The sequence below is a fragment of the Phalacrocorax carbo genome, chromosome 3 (genome assembly GCF_963921805.1).
Source record: "Phalacrocorax carbo chromosome 3, bPhaCar2.1, whole genome shotgun sequence".
NCBI lineage: Eukaryota > Metazoa > Chordata > Aves > Suliformes > Phalacrocoracidae > Phalacrocorax > Phalacrocorax carbo.
In genome coordinates, this window is record NC_087515.1 from 88,424,734 (window position 1) to 88,446,257 (window position 21,524).

Here is a 21,524-nt window from a genome sequence, read left to right on the forward strand (position 1 = left end):
AGGCACAACACTGAAAACATGACTGGTAAAAACTTCTGCTCCAAGCTTAAGTCCTAATTCCTTGTAAGTGATTTAACTTTGAAATGTTTCCCGTAATCTTTTGGTACATTGTTAATGTTCAAGCAAAATTTCCAAGCAGGTTGATCAGTTGAGAAGAAAAGTGTTTCAATAAATTGGTGTATTGGTAGAATTTTCATTATGTGGAACGTAGAAGGGCATTTTCTTCCCCACCCTGGACAACAGTGTGCCTCCATTATCTCAAGTGGGTTAGTACAGCTGAAGGCCTGGTGATAAGACTGTCATGTAGCATAGATGGGAAAATAACCAGCTGTGGGAAACACGTGGAGTCTCCAGCCGTAAGTCCAACCATTACATTGAATGCAAGGAGGGAGAAGGGGACACGAAGGAGCAGTAAGAGAGAAACAGAGGGAAATACGCTGCTGGAGAATCAGGAACTCAGCTGCCAGTCGCCACAGCGGGCAGCATCGGATGACAGCTGGGGGCTAACGCACATGCTCCGGCACTTAGAGCTGTACAAGACAACAAGAGCAGGACTGGAAACTCCTGAGGGGCCTGGCTGAGGGGCAGGAGGTCTGTCTTCCAGGCACAGGTCTGAAAGAAGCAATGGTAGGCAGCTGAGTGTACCTCAGCCTGTCAGGGGCTTCCGAATCCCATCCTCATCCAAGGAGGTTTCACTACTATGTCTTTCTTTAGTCTTCCTTATTCATCTAGAGCATTATTTCTAACCTAATCTCACCTGCACTGCACGTGTTACCATCCACCATTAGTGCCTGGCTTAACATTTTGGGCCTGGCCACGAGATGGTCGGCATGGAGGGGGCAGTGGGCAGGCCGCAGGCACCCTTCGGGCCCCGAGTGGGCACAGCAGCCCCGCGAGCTGAGTGGCGTGGGGCAGACATGGGCCCTGCCTGAGTCCCGCCATCTCCCACACGCTGAAGGCAGAGACACGCGTGGGGGTGGGCACCCAGAGCCCGCTCTAGGGCTCCGTGCTGGGGGGAGGCTGCGCGGTTTGACCGACTCCGAAGCCCCCCGGCAGAGCTAACTGTAATAAAAAAGCCAGCCGTGATTTCGGCGCCGCGGGCTGGCACACCCGGCCGCCGCCGCCCCGCTCACCCCCCCCGGCCTCCCGCACGCCGGAGGCAGCCTCTCCTGCGCGCACCGGTCCCACGGGTGTCTGTAGGCCGACGCTGGGGGCCGCGGGGCCGGGGCGGGAGGCGGCGGCGCCCGGCGGGCCCCCCAGCGAGCAACGGCAGCGGCGCCCGGCTCGGCCCGTCAGCAGCGGGGCCGGGCCTGGGGCCGGGCCTGGGCGGGCGCGGAGGCCCCGCTGGCCCGTGACCGGCCGCGTCAGGTGACGCGGCTCAGGCCGCCGCCGCCGCCTACCCCGCTCCGCTCCGCGCCCCACCGGCAGGCTGCGCCGTGCGCTCCGCCGACTGCCGTGCGGGGGAGGGAGGGGACCGGCGGCGGCGGGGCACGGCGCGGCACGGCACGGCACCTGGCCCCCCCCGCGCCCGCGGTGAGGCGTGTCCCGAGGCCGCCCGGAGACAGAGGGGCCCTCGGAGCCCCGCCGGCAGCGCCGCCCGCATGAGCCAGGTGCCGAGGAAGCTGCCGGAGGAGGAGGAGGGGGACGATGAGGAGGAAGAGGAGGAGATCGTGGGTTTGGCGGGTTACGCCGACGGGGCCGAGTCCTTCTCGGACGGGGACGCGGAGAGCGGCGGCGATGAGGCGTGTGAGTGGCACCCGCGGCGGGGGGCGGCGGGGCGGCTCCCGGGGAGCCGGGGGGGGGGCAGCGCCGGCCGCGGGGGCGGCGGCGGGACGCGGGGTGTGTGTGTGAGGCTGGGGCCCGCCGCTGGAGGAGGGGAGGTTTGGGGGGAGCAGGGATCGGGCCCGGCCAGGCCGCCTGGGGGTGTGGGTCAGGGGGGAAGCAAGGCTCCCCGGGGATTTGGGGCATTGAGGGAGCCGGGAGTAGCGGTGTGGCGGTGACGAGGTGTCCGGAGGGAGGGCAGGCCTCGGTGGGGACGGGGGTGGGTGGTGGGAGGCCAGGCCGAGCGGGGGTGCTGCGGGGGTGGCCGTAGGGAGGGGACGGGGATATGGTGGTCGTTGGGCGCTGCCATGGGGCCGGAGGGAGTGGGGAGCTCCGAGGCAGGAGCAGGGCAAGGGCTGACAGGTAGCAGGAAGGGTTGGGAGAGAGAGGAAGCAGAAGGAGTGCGAACAAGTGGTGGTGGGGAAATCTCATTTCAGTGTTTTCCACGTTTGGGGTGAGTTATTAAGTTATTAGTGGGCACAGCCTGGTGATGTGCCTCCAGCGTGCCAAGGAGGCAGGGGTTGGCTGTCAGGCTATAAAAGGCAGCGGCAACACGCAGCTCTGTGTCCAGGGCTGCTCGGCAGCTGTGAGTGTCAGTCCCCACGCTGCTAAATGCCTGTTGGCCGTCTGTCTGTGCGTGAGGACCCGCGTTACTCGCTGCATGTCTGTGTCGGTACGGATGGTGATGCTGGGAAGGACAGGCTTACCAGGAAAAGCAGCCTCATTCAGTAAAAAGAGGCAATGCCAGCTCAGAGCCTGTTGCTTTCATTCAGAGCCTGAATTCATTCTTCTGAGATGTATTTCACAAAGGAGCATGGAGAGCTTGCAGTATCTCAGGGTGAAAAAATAATTGCTTTTTTATAAGAGCATAGTAAAAGGCCACATGTTTTAAGGCTACTTTGATTATTAGCATGCAGAACCCTTCTCCTTAAAGGCTTAGTCCGACAGGCTGCCATGGGAGGTATCGCATTGACTAATGCAATTTTGGGGAAGGGGGGAAGGTCAGTGCTTTGAGTGTAAGACTGCATGGTGAAAGGCTGTGGGAATGCTGGCATTTTACAGCTGTAGCTGAGACTAATTAAAGTCTTCTTCGAAATGACTAAAAAAATTGCCTTTATTTTGATGCAAAGAGAATATCTCTTAGCATATTTCCTTAGTGCTAAACTAACTGAGCATTTTCTGTAGAGAAGTAATCCATATTCTGTTCTCAGAGGAATTTATTTGGTTATTTTTCAGTAGGAACTTTAGACTGCTAAAAATTTCAACTGCTTCTTTGCAGCAACACCAGAATATTGTACTTAACAGAAACAAACCTTTAAATCCCGAACAGCAGGAGAAGTCAGTCCATTCAGAGTCCTTTTTCACATAGGATTAAAACAAAGGGCCATTTAACAGTCCAGATCTTCTGGCTTTCTGTTCTATTCTGAATTCTCTGGGGAAAGAGGCATAGAGCATCTGTAATGGAGGGGGTTGGGATTTGGGTCTGTGTTCTTTGTATTTAACACTGGGCTGCGGGGCAAGGGGCTTTCCTTTTCCCAGTTTTTGTCCCTTCTTTTCCTGGATTTGTACAGTAAGTAGTCCAAAATTCAGTGTCACAGCCTCCACTTCTCTACAAAGGAAGAATGGAAAGGGCAATATAAGGAGAACAGCTTCAATGTGTGGCTGTTGAAAGTGAAGGGAGAAACCAGGCTTAAAATTAAAAGCATAATTTGTGCTTGTGGGCATACAAGAGATTTCAAAACTTCAGACTGGTCATCTTTCACCCCATACTGGTTTCTTGTCTCCAGCCTGAATGCTGAAACCACTTCTTTTGTCCTCTCCTTAATCTTTTTACTTTACACGTGGGGTCATATGCAGAGACCTTAACACACTTAGTTGACATAAAGCCTAGGCCTATTTTTGATACATGCAATTAAAAAGTATTTATAAGCGAGGAAACCCTCTGCAGAGCGTCCAAGGAAGTAGCTTTAAGACATGTCATTGCACAGTGCTGCACTTGTGGCAGAGTGGAACCAGGTCTTCTGGTTCTGAGTCTTTTCTTTAGCCACAAGAATTTCCTTCCACCAGGCATTTCTGCAATGTTTATGAACCCACAGTAGCTGAGCAGCTCTCTTGATTGCATATAAGCTTTTTTCTATTAACTCTTTAGGCTCAGGCCATCTGTTAGCATTGAAAATGTTCACTGTGTGCCTTTTGTAAGGCTGTTGTCTTGACAGCACTCCAAAGTGCTGCAAATATCGCCGTCACGGTAGTACTGGAAGATGCCACGATATCAGTGGGCTTGAAGGTGCATGAGTGGGAAGTTCAGGACTGCTAGTTCTCCTTTACACACAAAAAAAGGTTAAAACTTAAAAATAACATAATTGCATTAGGAGGCAAAAAAATTATTATTACCTTTATTCTTTAAAACTAGACTTGGAGGCTTGTTAACTTATGGATGGTAACGAGAGCAAAATAATTTATTTTGTCTTGAAGTCACTTGAGCAGATGAACTGCAGTGCTTTATTTGGATGCTTGAAAACTGGCGAGATCTACAAATACACCTTCCAGCGTGGCATCCGCATCACACATGCCTGTGAAGCACCGATAGTCACCTGCCTTGACAATTAATTGCGATCGGTGTGGAATTCAGGACAGGCTTCAAAAACTGCTTGAGTTATCAATTAATATCTCTAATAGCGTGAAGGAGATATTAGAGTATTTGTTGTGTACTCTGCATCCTGGTGAGACAGGTCAGAACTATTACGTGCGGTCTCAACTCCTCAGAGCTGGGCTCTTCTGCATGTTGCAATGCAGGCAAATTGTTCTCCGTAAGCAAGGAAGCAACTGCAATTACAGAAATTTTGTAAGGAATTGAGTGCTTCTCTGTGGGGAAAGTGCTTTCATGTTTGTTAATTTGTGAATACTTCAAAGGATATGGCCTCTAACTAGCATGACTTCTGTTCCTTATGGCTGTTTAGAAAAGTTGAAATATGAAGGACTGTTGATATGGATTAGAAACTGGCATTTTATAACATTTACTCTTTGCAAAAGGGAATGGAGCAGGAAATGTGTTGCGTCTTACAATAGGCAAAATTATCTTTCCCATTACAGACTATAGAAGAGTTTAGTGTTTCTCTTAGGCATATTATGATCTCACTCAGTAACCTAGTCTGGGAAGTTGCAGTGATACATCTACTGGCATTTCTGTGGCAAATTAAAGAAGGAGTTGTCATGTACTCTGCAAAGGAATGTGGGCAGGCAGCACATCGTCCAACTCCTTTACATATAAGGTAATCTCTTAACTCTCTCTGAGAGGAAAGTGCTGTAGCAGCCTTGCTATCTAGTCAGGTTTGGATGATACTCATTTACATTTCCCTGTCTTTGAATTGGCAGGATTTCAAAAGCTAAATAACAGTCTTACTAGCAGAAGAGCTAGTGTTCATTCTTCTCATCAGTAACTCTGTTTGCACTTGCAACTGTATTTTTTTTTTTAGTATGTCTTTAATATAAAGCAATTTGTTTCTAGTAACTATTACAGTCCATAAAAATCTAACAGCCTGGTATAATTTAATGCAATGACAATGTAAAGCTCCAAGTTATTTACAATATTTTTTAGATAGTTTTTAGCTTATATCTTAAAGCAAAGGGAGTTACGCAGGTAGCCTGTCTTCTGGTTGTCTCATCACCGGTCAGGACTTTGGAAACTGCTCTCCACCTTCAACCAAATTTGAACAAAAGATGTCTCAAAGATTATTAAGTTCCCACAAGTTTGATGAAAACTGTCATTCAGAAGAGAGGGGGACCCAAATGAACCTGTCCTCAGAAGGAGAGGCGAGCAGATGCATGCGTTTTCTGTGCAGCAGCTAGCAAAGCAGCGTACACGTATGTATGGTCTAGCCAACCGGCATGTGCTGAGCTCCAGAGCAGCCACAGCCTGCCCTATCTGTTATTTGGAGGAGATGTCATAAGACACACAGGGGGAAGTTGGTGTTACTGCGGTGGGGAGAGGAAAGGGACACAAAGTATAAATCCATAACAAACTCGCTTTTGTAAGTTCTGTTGCGTACAGATCAAACGGGAGGTTTTTGGTTTTTATCTTTTGAAACATGCAATAAAGCCTCAATGAGAAGACTGTTGGTTTTATGCCTTTATAAAAAGTATTTTATTCAAACTAGCTCTTGTAAAGCTTTGGATAAATTCTTTTCCCTTCTGATGGCCTAAATGCCGATTGCGTGGTGTATGGGTATATGCACGTTAAAGAAATTGTGTCTATACATTTAGTGGCTGTGCAAAATTTGTGCGTTAGAGAAGAGAGTGGGGTGGAGGAAACACTGTTAAATCCTGTACCTTTGGTTTGCTTTATTGATGAGACTGTACCCCCAAAACATAAAATATTGTTACATTGTCCTGGAGCAGATGTTTATTATTCCTTTATAGGTGTGAGGTATTGTAGGCACATGCTTTTTGCAGCCACAGGAGGGTACTATCACTGTTCAGGGTGACAGGAAGAGTAGAGCAGCATGTTGACTGCAGTTTATTACTTCCTCAATTTGTTGTCTGTGGATCAGCAGAAGTTGGCCATGGCTGCGTTAGGAGGATGAGATTCTCATGGAGTTACCTGTCGCTATTCTGCTTGAAGGGCTTTCATCTGTGCACTGCTCCAGCCTGGCAGTGTTTCTTGTGTGATAATTAAGAAGAGCACAGTAAGTGGTAATACCTGTCAAGGCCTTTCAAATGTATTTAAAATGGATAGGATCCCACTGATAATTAGTTTTCCACTCCTGTCAGTCACTCTGGTGATACAGGCCCACACCGAGTGGCATAACCGCACACAAGCCAGTAGGTGGTGCCAAGGGGATGTTTTACACTAACACTGCAAGACCTTCGGTTGAGAAGCCCTAATTCTGCGTGACTGAAGCTCAGGAGGCACACACAGATGTGAACAAGGTTCTGTGCCCTCCTGGTAGGCACATCCTGCTCTTGTGTTCCTGTAAGTTGTGAGTGAGGCTAGAGGAACACAAGAGGACAGGTGTGATCACCACCCCAGGTGCAAACCATGCTCCAAGGCAAAGGATTCCTTCACACTTTATGTGTTTTTCAGCCCATAGGGCTACGTAATAAATTGTCAGGTTCAAACTGTTGTTGCTGAGGTTTCTTGTTTTGTATTTTTGTACTTCTGGAGTGAAGTTGATCACTTAAAGTATGCAGGGCATACGCAGGAAGGATGTGTATGAACAAACGTGGCGGTTTTCTGCAATTCAAAATTTATTCCAGCAGAGCAAGTCAAAGAAATAGAGTTCTGTCATGTTCTGAACTTTGTTGAATAGGCTGTACTGCAGCGGGTGGGAGAAGGTCTGCCTGACAGCTAGTGTGTTTAGCCTGTGTTCTGATCAGTATTTTAAACCTGACCACTGTGTGCTGTGAGCCTTTACTCTGCAGATTTAGCCTTGACAGCTCAGGTTTTTGCGATGCTTATATTTGATGCTGCAGACAGGATATCACCAAGGTGTTTAAAAGGTTTTTACATCCACGTGCAGTACTGTTTTCAGCTCAGACATTTCAAAGTTATAGACCAACTAAATGCAGCAACTGAGGCTGTTGTAGCTGTTTTGTTTAGAGGTACCTGAAACTGAAGTTAGTGTGCTTACAGGTGTGGATAGCTATACGTTCATGTCCTTACAGATACAACAGTATAGTCTACTCCCGTAACTATCTTTATGCTAACATAACTGCATCAGCACCAGAAAATGTTCTGGTTTAGTGGTACCAATTTCAGACTGGGGTAGGTGTCACAATGAAACCACTGTGTTCCCAAGCCTTTGTTTTGCAAATAGGCAGGGGACATGCTGCAATCTTATTTATTGGGTAACAAACTTTTACAGATGGTAACACAAATTATTCAATAGCAGGTGCAAGCCTAACTACCTTAGAAAAGGACTCTTTTGTGAGCCCAGTACTGTGTTGTAAGTTGCAACACAGAGGAATGGTGTTCCTGCTGGGTTGTCCTCTTCCTGTAGCTCCTGGGATGTGTGATTTTATTTATTTGTTTGTTTATTTATTTTAGAGGAAGGAAGCCTTCATGTAGCCTTAGGAAGATACCACAGATGTAACTAACACAAACTTAGTCCTTTCTTCCAGCAGTGTGATGTAGCTACCAGCTGACAAGGGTATTTGTTACCGGTTTATATTCTTTTAAAGTTGGGTTGGAATGTATGTGGCATAATGTTAGTTAGAGTAAAATTAGGTATTTTAGGATGTCTGTGTGTGATTACATGTTCTTCACATACAAACTGAGTGATCAAACCTTCTGCAGTCTTTGTCTTACAGGTGAGAAGCAGGTTTTCCGATAGTATAGCCTAAGGGGCAAATAATTCAAGTTAAAATGCCTGTACCACTGCACCCTAAGCTTAAAACTTGGTAACGTTTGCATAAATCCATGTAAAAATATAATGAAAAATAAATGTCAAATGCATGTTATCTGACAGTTACTAACCATATTGCCATAGTCTATTACTTTTTTTCTTGTGTGATTTTATTCAGTTTTGGATTTCAATGATCCCTTCAGTACTGAAGTTAAGCCAAGAATCCTGCTCATGGGATTGAGAAGAAGTGGGAAGTCTTCCATTCAGAAAGTCGTCTTTCACAAAATGTCACCGAATGAGACTCTCTTCTTGGAGAGCACAAACAAGATCTGCAGAGAGGATGTTTCCAACAGCTCCTTTGTCAACTTTCAGATATGGGATTTTCCTGGGCAAATTGACTTCTTTGACCCTACGTTTGACTATGAGATGATTTTCAGAGGCACTGGAGCACTGATATTTGTTATTGATTCTCAGGTAAAAAAAGGGGGTTTAAGGTACCTTTTTCTTTTCTTCCTTCAGCAATAGACAAATGGGTTGAAAAGCAGAGATTTTTTTTCAGTGCAAATAACTTACATCACAAACACATTAAAAGAAAGTCATTAAAACTTGAGGAGCTGGTTGGTTATTTCTAATCTCTCTCTGTGCAGTATGTTGAAAAGTTAACTAATTTGCTCTAACATCTCAAGGTTCTTGCTCAGACTACTAAGCGATGACAGCATGAAATTGGTGCACATGCTCGATGTGGGCTCAGGCTTCTACTTATAAGAAACAGAAAAATTAAGCTGTTGTTGAACTGTAGCATTATCTAAAAGTAAGTGGCATAAAATTATATATATATATTTTAAGGACTTACCTACAGTTGCAGTTTTTCCCTCATTAGGATGATTATATGGAAGCATTAGCTCGGCTGCATCTTACTGTGACCAGAGCCTATAAAGTGAATCCAGATATCAACTTTGAAATCTTCATCCATAAAGTGGATGGTTTATCTGATGATCACAAAATTGAAACACAAAGAGATATTCACCAGAGGGCGAATGATGACCTTGCAGATGCTGGATTGGAGAAGATTCACCTCAGGTGAGAAAAACTGCTGTGCAGAGCATCCTAAAGAGGAGAGCAGCTTATTTGACCAGTTACCATTTTCTGTTCCTTTGAAGTAGCAGGCAACAAGCTTTTGATATATGAAGGAAAAGGATAATCAGAGACGTTGCATTTGACCTGAGCCAACCAAAGTATCTTATTTCTGATTGCTGTCTTGGAGGGAAAGATGGAGAGGAGATGTGCTTAAAAACAGATGACATATACACCAGAGTCCTACCAGTTTTTGCTGCAGCTGCTGTCTTGAAATAAGTTGCTTGGACAGTGGCAGCAGCCAGTAGAGATTATATGCTACCTTGATCACTTTTTCCTTCTTTGAAATCTGTCTGCCTCACAGTCCCCTCCTAATGACTAGTCCTCACTGCTGCAGCCTGCTTGGAGCCACTTGAAAAGACCGGTGCTCTGTCTTATATCTGCTGATAAAGCAGATTGTTGTAGTAAATAATGAAAAATAGTGGACTTCTGCAGACTGGAAACTAGAGGACATCAAGTTGTCGTGTCTTTCTTAGCACTTAAAGCCAAGTACAAATATATTAAAAAGAGACCTCCTCCACGAACGTGCTGGCTCTTCAGAGCTCTTAACAACTTGACTGTGTCACTGTATTGATAAATGGGTCTGCAGCTTTCAAAAAGTAGATCACAACATAGTAATATTCCTTTCCTGCAATTTGGAAAATATTTTCTTAAGAGTTTCAAGGTGGAAGTTGCATCATGAAGTTCTACGCTGAGGTCTAGCTTGCAGCATCTAGGGTTTTTTGTATAGAAATTAAGTCCTGTGCTTCCATCATAACATGTAACTTTTGATCACAAGAGCTAATTACGTAAGTGTATGCACTTGCTGTTTGACAATATTTCATTTCACTCATATTATGAAAGGTACATCATGTTCACAGTATGTGGCTAAAAGGAAAATGTGGTGACGTTTTTTTCCAGCTTTTATCTGACAAGCATATATGATCATTCTATATTTGAAGCATTTAGCAAAGTGGTACAGAAACTGATTCCACAGCTCCCAACACTGGAAAACCTGCTTAACATCTTTATTTCAGTAAGTACTTGTTCCATACTTTGTCTGTAGATCCAGCTATGTTCTACATGAATGTTCAGATATTCTGTTTGCAGCCTTCTGAGAGATTATGAGCAATGTGAACTCTCAGAGAAATTACCAAAACTCAGTTGAAATGCAGCCACATCCAGCTTGGCCTCACCCCCCTGTCTATTACACAGTGTTGCTGTGCTGCTGAGGCACTCACAGTATTTCCTGAATCACGTAAGTGGGTTAGCAGCCATCACTTTTCTGCTCATACATTAATCTGAATGTTGCAAAGGTTTGTGCTGTATGCATTTGGTTAAGTAGTACTTAAAATTTGTGTAAATAATTTTTTTAAGGAACATCATTTAGCCTGACCTCTTATGTAGAGCTTCCTGGAAATAATTCTACTTTGTATCGAAGTTTAACCCGCTTAAGAAAATCTATTCTTGTCTTGAAATTTTTAGAGGTAGAGTCCATCACAACTTTCACAGCTTCTGTAGTTACTCCCAAGACAATTAGAGAGCTTTGTATATCTAGTGGCTTGTTACCACTGTGGAGGTAATTGCTTGCTCCCCTGTTCCTGTATGTGTGGTCCCTTCCTCCCCTTTGTACTGGTTCTGACACTCACCTGTTCCCTCATGGAGTCGCTGTGACACACACTAAGGCACTGTTTGATTAAAAGCAGCTCATGGAGGAGTCCAACATCCTCTTGTTTTGGCACAAGATAAAAGATGGGAACGTGGCCATGAGCAAAGGGGAACCCAGTGAGTAGGTTGTAAAAAGGGGGAACTCCCCATTTTGGTGGTTGTTAAGTCAGGTCATAGCAGCTCCTGAAATTGCACTGTTTCTCTTGGTATTTTAATTCTGCTTCTTGCATCTAGCATGAATTTGTTAAGCTTCAATTTCCAAGCAAGGTGTTTTGTTGTGCCTTTTTGTGATTATGAAGTAATGAAATAATTTAATATCATTCAACAGCCTGTAAGATAAAATTAGACTTTGCAGTTTCTCAGTGTAGGGTATGAAATAGAGAGAGAGAAAAGTTGGATTTGTTGCTGAAAGGGAGAGCTAGGATTAGAGGAAGGTCTTTCCAGAACTTACTCTCTTACTACTAAGCAACAAATGATGCTATTTCGTAATGAATGGTTTGTTACAAAGATCTGTTTCTACCAAAATGGCTGGACTGTATACCAGTAATCATCGAGTCTCGAACTCCACTTAGGACAGAAGGGTAACGGGGTGATAACAGTTCTGGAGCAATTGAGTATTGAATATGCTACACAGTCTTAAAGAGAAGGCTGTCTGAATGATAGTCCTCCTTGTGCCAGAGTCACCGCAGCCACTCATATCATGAGTCAGATCTCTGTATGGGGTCTCCTCACTGTTTGGAGTTCGTGAAGAATTTGTACCAAACCACCAGATGAATCGAGCACAAGCTGCTTCCTGAACGACTGATGACAGTTGCTTGTGTGTCTGGAACACCCAGAAGGCAGCTCCAATAGTATCTAGAATATCAGATGTAATTTTAAGGAAGAACAAGTCTTTCAAACGATGGCAAGTCCAAAAAAAGTGAGAGAGGTACGTTATTTCCCCCGTTCAGTAGGGGAAAATCTCAGACTGTTTCCTAGCAAAGATAGAGCAAAGAGCAGTTTGTTAGTGACCTATAGCAAGGTGTAGCTGCACCACTATGTCCTCAGCATGCTTGCTGTTTGTTTTTATGAGTAGCTTCTATCTGTAGACAGACTTGGAATGACTCTATTTGCAACCACGGGAAGACTAAACATCATTCTCTGTATGGAATTAGTGGGTGCCTCTTTAGCAGCTTAGTGACAACAAATCTGGACATGGATTTTGGTCATGCCTTACTTCAGGAAACCAATGTGCTAGATATCAAAATGAGGGTGTATTGGTGTTCTAGTTTTGGTTTTGCAGCAATATTCATGAGAATTTGCTTTCATCTGTGCCATGAAGACTTCCAACATGAAAAGCTGACGATTACAAAAATAGATCTGTGATCACTCTTAAGTTTACAGCAGGTTTTTGCCTAACTTTGTAGTGCCACGGTGTGTTAGCTTTTGTATATTTGAGGAACAATCAGTGTGATAATACTGCTTCTAAGTTCTTTAATGTAACTGCTTGTAAAGCATAAAATAATAGTTGGTTTGGCATTCAGAACACATGTAAATCTTACCTGACTAACACTCTATCAGCTTCATGTAGAAGGATGTCTGTTTCTTAATTACTGTGGCTTTACCAAGCAATCAGGTAGTGTGACACAGGAATGTGCTTTTTTTTTAGGGTTGTTGGGCTTTTTTTGAGGGATGTTAAAAAGTAGGCATTAAAAACAAACAATGAGTTATCACAGTAAAAATAAAATTAAGTGCAGTTTTGTTTATTCAGTGATTTAAATTTCATGATCTGTAATTCAAATGTAGTATTTAGAATTCATTCACTAAATCTGCTGTTAGCTGCAAGACCTGTTTAAATAACTGTCCAAAATTCATTCCTAACTGTAAGTGACTGGTGATATCCTGTAAGTACTTTTTTCAGGGCCAAATTCTGGCTGGCTTTTCATACTTTCAAGATGGAAAGAGATAGCCCAGTTACCTAACCTAGGAACTGGAGTAATACCACGAGTTTTACTGAACCCATTCCATTTAAAGAATAGAAACTGCCTTCTACTTTATCAAACCCAGTATAGCTGAGAAACATGGTTTGATTTTCAACTACCTCATGGTTTTTACCCATCCAAAACTCATATATTCATTGCAGAAGATTTTTCGCAATGACTCTCTTGGTTCAGATTAGCCATGGAGTCTTCTTACATCGATTCAGAGCACTTGGTAGAGCTTCTAGTGCATGTTGCATCTCCTTTCCAGACTGTAGGGTTGTGTCAGAGATGGCTATTGCTTATTCTGGCCCTGCTCTCATTGACATCAATGGCAGCATTTCATTCAGTTGCATAAGGCAGCTGTTGGCCTTTGTTTCTCTCATAAGGAACCCTGCTGCTCTAGTCACAGAAACAGTCGATTTCTTACTGTTGTTTTCCTGGACTGAGCGTTAATGATATAATGTCTCTTTGAATAGTGGTTTTTTTGTCTGCTGTTTCCTGTTTTTTTGTGACTTGTAATTATTGTTTATACTGATATTTTTTTTTTCCTTGAGCAATTTCATCACAAACATTCTGGCAAATCCTTTGCTTTTTCAGTTAAAGTTGTACTGAAAACCCTGGCAAGTGAAATCTGTGAAGTCATGTCGGTACAATTCAGTGGTTACTACTCCTGGCAGTCCATCCTACCCTTTCACTGAGGTTTCCGTCACCATACAAAGTTTGACAGAAGCAAATACATGCCAGCTTCTGAGCAGGTCCTACCATGATGTATTAGTTTCAGCTGAAAATAAGCACAGTTATGACACAAAGCTCTGCCCTTACCAGCAAGCACAACTGCTGGCATGACAAATATCTCAAGATTAAAACCTTTCAAACTGTCATTGCAAATACAGGCAAGCTGCAGCAGCCAGAGTTCTGAGGTGGAAAAAACACTTCTCATTGTTAAATGTTATTATTATATTGTCACTGGCATTTTAATAATTTAAGGTACATCTTACCTGTATAGCTGAAATTACCACCATGTCTCTATGTAATACAAAATTTTATAATTGACTCCTCATGAATGATACTACAGGGCTTGAGTTCCAACTTCTTTTGTCTAAAATGATTTGTATTTTCAAATATGTATTTTGGCAATGAATTATGGCTATATACTTATATGATATTTACAGGTGGATCTTGTGATTAATCTTATTTGACAGTATCTGTTGAACTATGTGAGGTGCTGTCAGAATTATAATTTAAAAATTAATATTACAGAACTATCACATGTAGCCAGATTAACCAAAATAAATATGCATAATTTTTGTTCTTGGTGCTCAAAAAATGTAGACTCATAGAGCCATGTAGGTGGAAGGGGACCTTTAGAGGTCAGCTGCTGCTCGGAGTCAGGCCAGTTAGAGCAGGTTGCTCATGGCTGGGTCCAGTCCAGCTTTCTGTATCTTCAAGGATAGAAACTCTAGAGCCACTCAGGTCATCACACTCCAGGTGCTTCACCACTCTCATGCTAAACTGGTTTTGGTTTTTTTTCCTTGTATCAAGTCAGAATTCCAGCTTGTGCCTTTTGCCTCTTGTCCTTCAACACTGTAGCTCTGAGAAGGCTTTGCCTTCATCTTCTGTGCAGCCTTACGTTAGGTATTAGTAGATAGCAATGATTCTCTTCTTCAGGCTGAACAAACCAGTTCTCCAAGTCTCTCCTTGTACATCATGTGCTTCAGTACCTAAGTTACACGTGGTGTATACCTTGTTTTGAATATTTTTTTTATTAATGAATTACTGAAATGTGCCACTCATAGAGTCTTTTCCATAATGAAATGCAAGAAATTCACTTCTATCTTCTGGTATTATTGATGGGTGTTTCCAGCCTTAGTTGTGGATGTGATGGTGGCAGAATTAAGCCTCTTTAAGAAGAAAATGCCCAAAATATTGGTGGCTGTTGTTCAATAACTTACCTAGGGTTAAAATTTTTCTACTTTTTTTCAAGAAATTTGGAAAGTGGGGGGGTCACATTACTCTCTTAACTATGTGTTAAATAGTTGACTTAGGAAAGAAGAAGAAAAAGGAAAAGTTTTGTAACTACAAAGGAAGCTGAAGCTATTAAAACTTGTTAGGGGTTTTCAGTGTGTGTTTTGGTAGTTACAAAACTGCTGTGGCAGCAGTCCCAAACCATATTAAAAAGGGAAGCCCATATATGGAGAAAATTCGTTTTGATGGGAGAAAGTTGTTTCTTTGCCTTGTATAGGTGGATTCTGAAGCATATTTTATAGCTTGAGCTTTAGCAATACTGGGAACTTGCCCTTTGTGTTCATGCTGGGACAGCTGCCCAGGTTCAATCCCTTGGTATCAGCAAGCAAAGCTACTGTTTTCAGTTAAACAGTACACATTTTTTCCTCTTGTTTTTTTCCCAGGAAGCAGAGGCTTACAGCAGTTTACTTATCTACACAAAGAGTATGAGCTAGCATTCGTGGCTAGCCTCTGAGAGCTGCAAATACGATACATCTCCAGTATGGAGAGAGTCTTAATCGGCTTGGCAGGATGACAGGAACATAGCTGCTGTCACCTTAGCATTATAAACACGGCTTTAACCACCAATGCTACAGGAAAACTGAAACAGCACCACCAAAATACTGGTCCTTCTCCTGTGATCCTAAAAGATGTTCTAAGGAACCAGACAGTATAACAGCTACAGAACCCGATGCGACAATTTATCAATTTCCTTGAGAAATTAGTTCCTGAACACTGCTGCCTTCTTTGTCCATCATCATCTTCTTTTCCTTGTTTCTATCTTCTTACTTTACATTTCAGCTCTGTTTTCATGTCTGTTGTTAAAATCAAAACCCCAAAAGCTTAATCTTAGAAGATTCCCCCTTCCCCCCTCCCCTGCATTTTCCACTGAAAATAAATGTTATCCCTCCAGATGTTTTCCAGAAGGGGGAAGTTTGGGAGTGTAACGGTGTTATGGCTGCTTAGAGGCAGAAACTGTTGGAAGGTCTTGAGATTCATGGTCTGCTACGAATACGACAGTGCTGTATGTACAGCTCTTTCAAAATGAGCTTGATTGCAGTTTAACTTCCATTTCTTCAGCCTAGCTTTATGTGTAGCAGGCAAATAGGGGAACAAAAAAGCTTGGTGTTAATTTGAAGACATGGCTTCTGTTTTATATTTCTTTCTTTTTTTCCTAAATAGAATTCTGGGATTGAAAAAGCATTTTTATTTGATGTAGTCAGTAAGATCTATATTGCAACAGACAGTACTCCAGTGGACATGCAAACTTACGAGCTCTGCTGTGATATGATAGATGTTGTGATTGACATTTCTTGTATATATGGGTAAGTAAATTGTTAATGTTTTTCATAAAACTGTGTACCTAGAATCTGAATGGCCCCTCAAGATTAGAATTATGTGGGTATAAACAATAATTAGAATGTGTAATTTGTTGGGACAGGGGAGGAGGAGGAAACAGCAGGCCTCTGAGGTACAGATCCCCTGCCAGCAACGAGCACTGTTCCCTGCCCAACCTCTTTTGTGAACACCTTCCTCTTTCTGTGCTAATAATTTTACGTGGAGGAAGGACTGGGAAGTAACCAACCTAAAATAAAAAGGAAAAAATTAACATTAATTTTGTGTTCCCCAGGGACAAATTCACCTGAAGGATGCCTGCCATTTAAGAAAAAAAAAAAAAAGTGAGGCCATATTTAGTTTTGTTTACTTTAATAGCTAATGATCCCTCCTGGCCTCAGAGAGTTGTTCACTCTTGCTTCAGTTTTCTCTTCATCCTCTTTTCGCTACATGACCTTTGTGGGGTTTGTTTTGATTTTTTTTCCCAGTTTCCCCTGCTTACACATTAGCAACTAGAGATCTCCTGGGGTAGCATGTACATCTCCTTGCAAGTTATGTTTTAAATAGCTTGGCCCTGGCCGAATGTAATGCCAGCCTTTCCTGGGAAAGGCAGGGGCACGTTAAGAATTACTGCGTTAAGATGCATAGACTTGGAGGCTAAACCGCAGCATGCTTAGAGCGTGGTAGTCTTTGGGAGCCTTGCATTCTTACCCATTGACTTCTTGCACTCTTGGAGAAGGTACGAGGGAGAATCCTAGTGCAGATGTGCACTAAGCACTAGAACTACAAAAGAACAATAAATTGTTGAATACCTTTCTGAAAGTTTGTATATACTGCTGTATGTTTCAGCTTTTGGAGTTAGTCACGTCCATACCTGTACAAGAACTTGTGTTTTACAGAGGTATACCGTAAAGGATGCTGGTCCTGTGGCATTTTTTTTTCTGTACAGAGAAAGATGCTGCTGTATAGATTGAAAGACTATACGTTTAATTATTATCTGTACAACACCACTTGATGGGGCAATCTATTAATAAAATGTCACTCTGCCACTGTCTTTGTGTAACCATTTAGTATTTATCACCAGAAATCTGCTTGCCATGTTTTTAGCTATAGACATGTTATTACAATTATTTTCTTATCCTCTGTTCCTGGAGCATCTGTGGAACTGGCTAGTTTAATATACTCTCGATACTAATTAGTCTGGGAGGTTGGTGATAGCTAACCATTTGACAAGATCTGTGTGTGCATTCAGGAATGAAGGTAAAATTACAGGTTATAAAACTAATACAGTGATCATCATGACACATCATCTGTGAAGAAGAAATCTCTTTTCATTATATGATGTTGCAAAAGCCAACATGTCATGAGGAAAGTCTCATGATGGCTTAAACTAGCAGTCAGCTGCCACTGCTCAAGCAAGGTTACTAGATTTGGAATTATCAGGACAGACTTACAGGTTCACATGTTTTAGATGAAGTCATAATATAGTGCATTGATTAAAAGAAAACAGACAACCTTGTGGTAAATGGTTGGCAACTAATAGAGGAAAAAAATAAGGTTCCAGTTCAGGTACTATCAATCTAATTTCTAGCCCAGATCTAAGATTTGGTGTGTGACTGGATAAATAATTTAATCTTCATGTCATCTTAGTTTACATAGTATAAACTACATAGTGTGTAGTTTGAAGAAGAGTCTGCCTGAGAGGTTAAAAAGAAAATCTTGTAAATTTTGAGATTATCTGGTGAAAGAACGAATGTGGGAGTACTTTTATTAGCTTATCTGGTGGATTATCTTTTCTTGTTTGTTTGTTCGTTTCAATATTGCCCCTTAGGCTTAAAGATGATGGCTCTGGAACTCCTTACGACAAAGAATCAATGGCAATCATAAAACTGAACAATACAACTGTCCTTTATTTAAAAGAGGTGACAAAATTCCTTGCTCTTGTTTGTTTTGTCAGAGAAGAAAGCTTTGAGAGAAAAGGTATTTTTCCCTTTTCTAGTATTGTATTACTTTTCCCTTGTATTAGCAAGTTAATGAATAACTGTGGTTGTCATTGGCTGATCACAGTCTCTAGCTGTATCACAAATATTAAAGGTAAGTACAGCTTGATAGAGCTTACATAACATGTTTAAAGGCATGATGTATTTGTGCTGGCATTAAGATAAGATGAAATCATAAATGTATTTGACAGCTTTCTGATATGAAAGCATATGAAAGCTTCCATCTGCAACAGTAGAATGTGTCAGTTTATCTTGGCTAACATTGATTTGTACCTGTTGGTGCCAGCATACACATTTGGAACAGCTTGCATGCCATAACTGAGGGAATATTACTGAAATTGGCTGATACAAAGATGTTCTTGCTTTTCTCATCTCTGAAAGGAGGCTTTTGAAAAGCTGCATGTTTGGGAACTAGATGGCTTTCATATTTTGTAGCTGAAGTGCATAAAATTTCTTGGCAATATGGAAAGCTTAGTTCAAGATCACCCTGCTCACTGGCATGATGCTCACTGAATTACTGGTTTTAGTGAAACGACCTGAGACCAGAACTGAGCAGTGGAAGAATGAGCCATCATGTGGGCTTGTGTCCCCATCTTGTGATATTAATTCACCAGTCAGTGCTGGTGTGTTTGTGAGTGCGGTACTCATACCATGTCTGCTGGGCTGTTTGACAGGCTATTTAGCTTTTATTTTATAGAACTTCAACTGCTTGAATTTCTCTTTAATACCTGTAGTGCCTTTATTATCTATGAATGTTAGATGTGGTCACTTTCTCTTTTTTTTTCTTGTAAGTGTAAGAAGTGTTACTCTGACTTACCTACTAACAGCACTGTTTCAGAAAAGACACTATGTTGAATAAACACCCGTTAGGGTTTGTCCACAACTATGTCAGGTTGTTCTGTCTACATAGTTTGGGACACTTAGTGCTGTAGCCTGTACTCTTCAACAGTACAGTTCTGGTATTACGCAGATTAGCTTTTGGTGCCTGGTGATATCCACATAATATTTTGTCTGAGCTCAAGGGAGAGGGAAGATAATGCCTGGAAAAAAAAAATCAGTCTAACATGCTGGATTTAAAACACTTAAAATATGTATCATCTCCTGTTAGGGGAATTGAAGTGGAAAACACTGGAGTATTTGAGTTAAGTAAGCTTACGGCATTAACTTTGAATAAGGTCATGAGCTCAGTACCAAAGTTCTAAAATTGTATTGCAGTATGACACAACTGTAGCACCCAGTAAGTCTTCCAATTGACTACCAATATGGCTTTCCAGCTTTTCTGTGGGATCACATCAAGCCCACTCACATGGTAATATTATCTGCCTGTTACGTATGTATGTAATCTAACAGCTTGTCTTTTGTGTTATTTTTCAATTACAGTGTGAGATGAAATATAGCTGGCTGTTGTTTGGTAATATTTCTATGAAGTATCCATTTCAAGGCTTGTGCATTGTCAATGAAAATTCTTTATTTACTAGATGTTACTTATTTTATCACAGTTGTTCTGTAAAGCAAATATACAAAATGACACCATATTTTATGAAAGCTTTTTTATTGTAGTATACTGAGCACTTCTCCAAAGCTCTTTGTTAAGTTAAGGCTCTGTTATCTGCCAATGAACTTCTATTTGTTTTCTCTTAAGACTAATAAGTATATTTAATATCGGACATAGTATGAAACTATAATGCTCTCTGAATTATTGGTATTTATCAAACGTGCTTTTGCTTAGCAGAGAACAAAATGCCTGGAAAATTCACTGATTATGACCTCCAGACAGGGTGGTATTTCACTAAATGTAGAGAATATAAGCAATTTTTTCATTACCTAATTTGTATAAATGTCTTTATTAATCTGGAAAACATTTCTGTCTCTGTAGGGTTAATAGACTACAATTTCCATTGTTTTCGAAAAGCCATACAAGAAGTATTTGAAGTAAGAATGAAAGTAGTAAGATCTCGAAAACATCAAAGCCACATGCAGAAAAATAAAAGACCCACTCCCAATGGGACACCAAGAATGCCACTGTAACTGAGGTCTTCTGGCAATGTGGCAAGCAAAGTTTTCGTGAAGTTGATGTGACTTCTGCATCTCATTGCACTGAGTGAAGAGAAAAACAAATGGGACTGATGTATTATATGAATTTTCCCTGAACGTTCAGAAAGCACTGTTTAAATATTTTTATCCAATCAGTTTTTTTCATATAGTGAGCACTTTGAGCAAAATGTTGTATATATAAGCATTGAGGTGAACACTTGTAAGAATTTTCTTAATATATGCTGTAAACCTTTTTTCATGCCGTATTAAGAAAAAACAGCTGTGACAGAAATACTGGGTACATAATTTGCACTTTTTCATGTTTTACTTGTGGAGTTGGACTTTGATAAACTTAGTTTTTATGGTGATTTTGATGCATGGTGCCAGGTAAAATGTATGCTGTAGTTTATTTACCTGCTACAATCAAATTGGTTAGTAAACAATTGAGAAAACTTGGTACAATGCCTTTTAAAATTTGTGACAGCTAATACCTAACATTCATACAGATCTAATTTCGTATATTTTTCAATTTGTAAAGTGAAGAATAATTTTGAAGTATTACAGCAATAAGCACCTTACCAGGGATCATAACTGGTAGGTAAATATTAGCTTTTATAAAAAAGGCTTTTGGCCAAATTTCACCCGGAGTTCTCCATAACACTGGTCATGCCCTCTGTTGGGTCTGTTTTTATTATTTACCTCAGCATATACCACTAAAATACCTTTCTATAAAGATAATTGTTTTGTAAAATGGCTCTATGTTGCACTGGTATTTTTATAAGGCTTCAGAGGAAGGTGTTGTATCTGAAAGGTTGAATTTGCATTGCTAAGTTTGTTTTGAGATCCTGCACATCTAGAGTTGGCACAATGAAGAATCTGTATGTATTTCCACCCTGACGTTCTGATGTTCTTATAGAAAGTCCTAAAGATGTGAGCACTGGGTTCTGTTTCCTTCTAATAGGGGTACGTCTGTGACTGAAATCAAAAAAAAGACCATTAAAATGAAGACTGGACAATCCACCTGCTGTAGTAATCGGCATACATCACTACTTTTTATTTTAATATTGAATGTGGGCAGACTTGCCATAGGGTCAGCCAGGACAGCAGAGCACTCTCAAACATAAAAAGAAGTAAAACTTACTTTCTGAGTTCTGTATTCTCTGGTTTTCTTTAATTAGTGATACAAAATCATAGTTTCTAGTCGAAAGAGCAACTCTTTTTTTTTTCCTCCCAGTCCCACCGCA

General features: G+C 41.8%; 1 protein-coding gene across 1 annotated transcript; it reads left to right on the plus strand.

Moving 5' to 3' along the window:
• Nucleotides 1-1,352: 1,352 nt before the first annotated feature.
• On the plus strand, nt 1,353-21,436 carry RRAGD (Ras related GTP binding D). Its single transcript, XM_064447639.1, has 7 exons — nt 1,353-1,746; nt 8,344-8,639; nt 9,046-9,245; nt 10,200-10,314; nt 16,094-16,236; nt 18,078-18,226; nt 20,123-21,436. The coding sequence occupies exons 1-7, from the start codon at nt 1,602-1,604 to the stop codon at nt 20,272-20,274; spliced, it is 1,200 nt and encodes a 399-aa protein (XP_064303709.1). The 5' UTR covers nt 1,353-1,601; the 3' UTR covers nt 20,275-21,436.
• The last annotated feature ends 88 nt before the right edge of the window (nt 21,437-21,524 follow it).

Excerpts from the sequence above, each read along its gene's own strand:
- RRAGD (XM_064447639.1), top strand. The coding sequence starts at position 1,602 with ATGAGCCAGGTGCCGAGGAAGCTGCCGGAGGAGGAGGAGGGGGACGAT. Across the intron at positions 1,747-8,343 it reads GAGCGGCGGCGATGAGGCGT|TTTTGGATTTCAATGATCCC; the intron begins GTGAGTGGCACC and ends GATTTTATTCAG. Across the intron at positions 10,315-16,093 it reads TGCTTAACATCTTTATTTCA|AATTCTGGGATTGAAAAAGC; the intron begins GTAAGTACTTGT and ends TTTCCTAAATAG.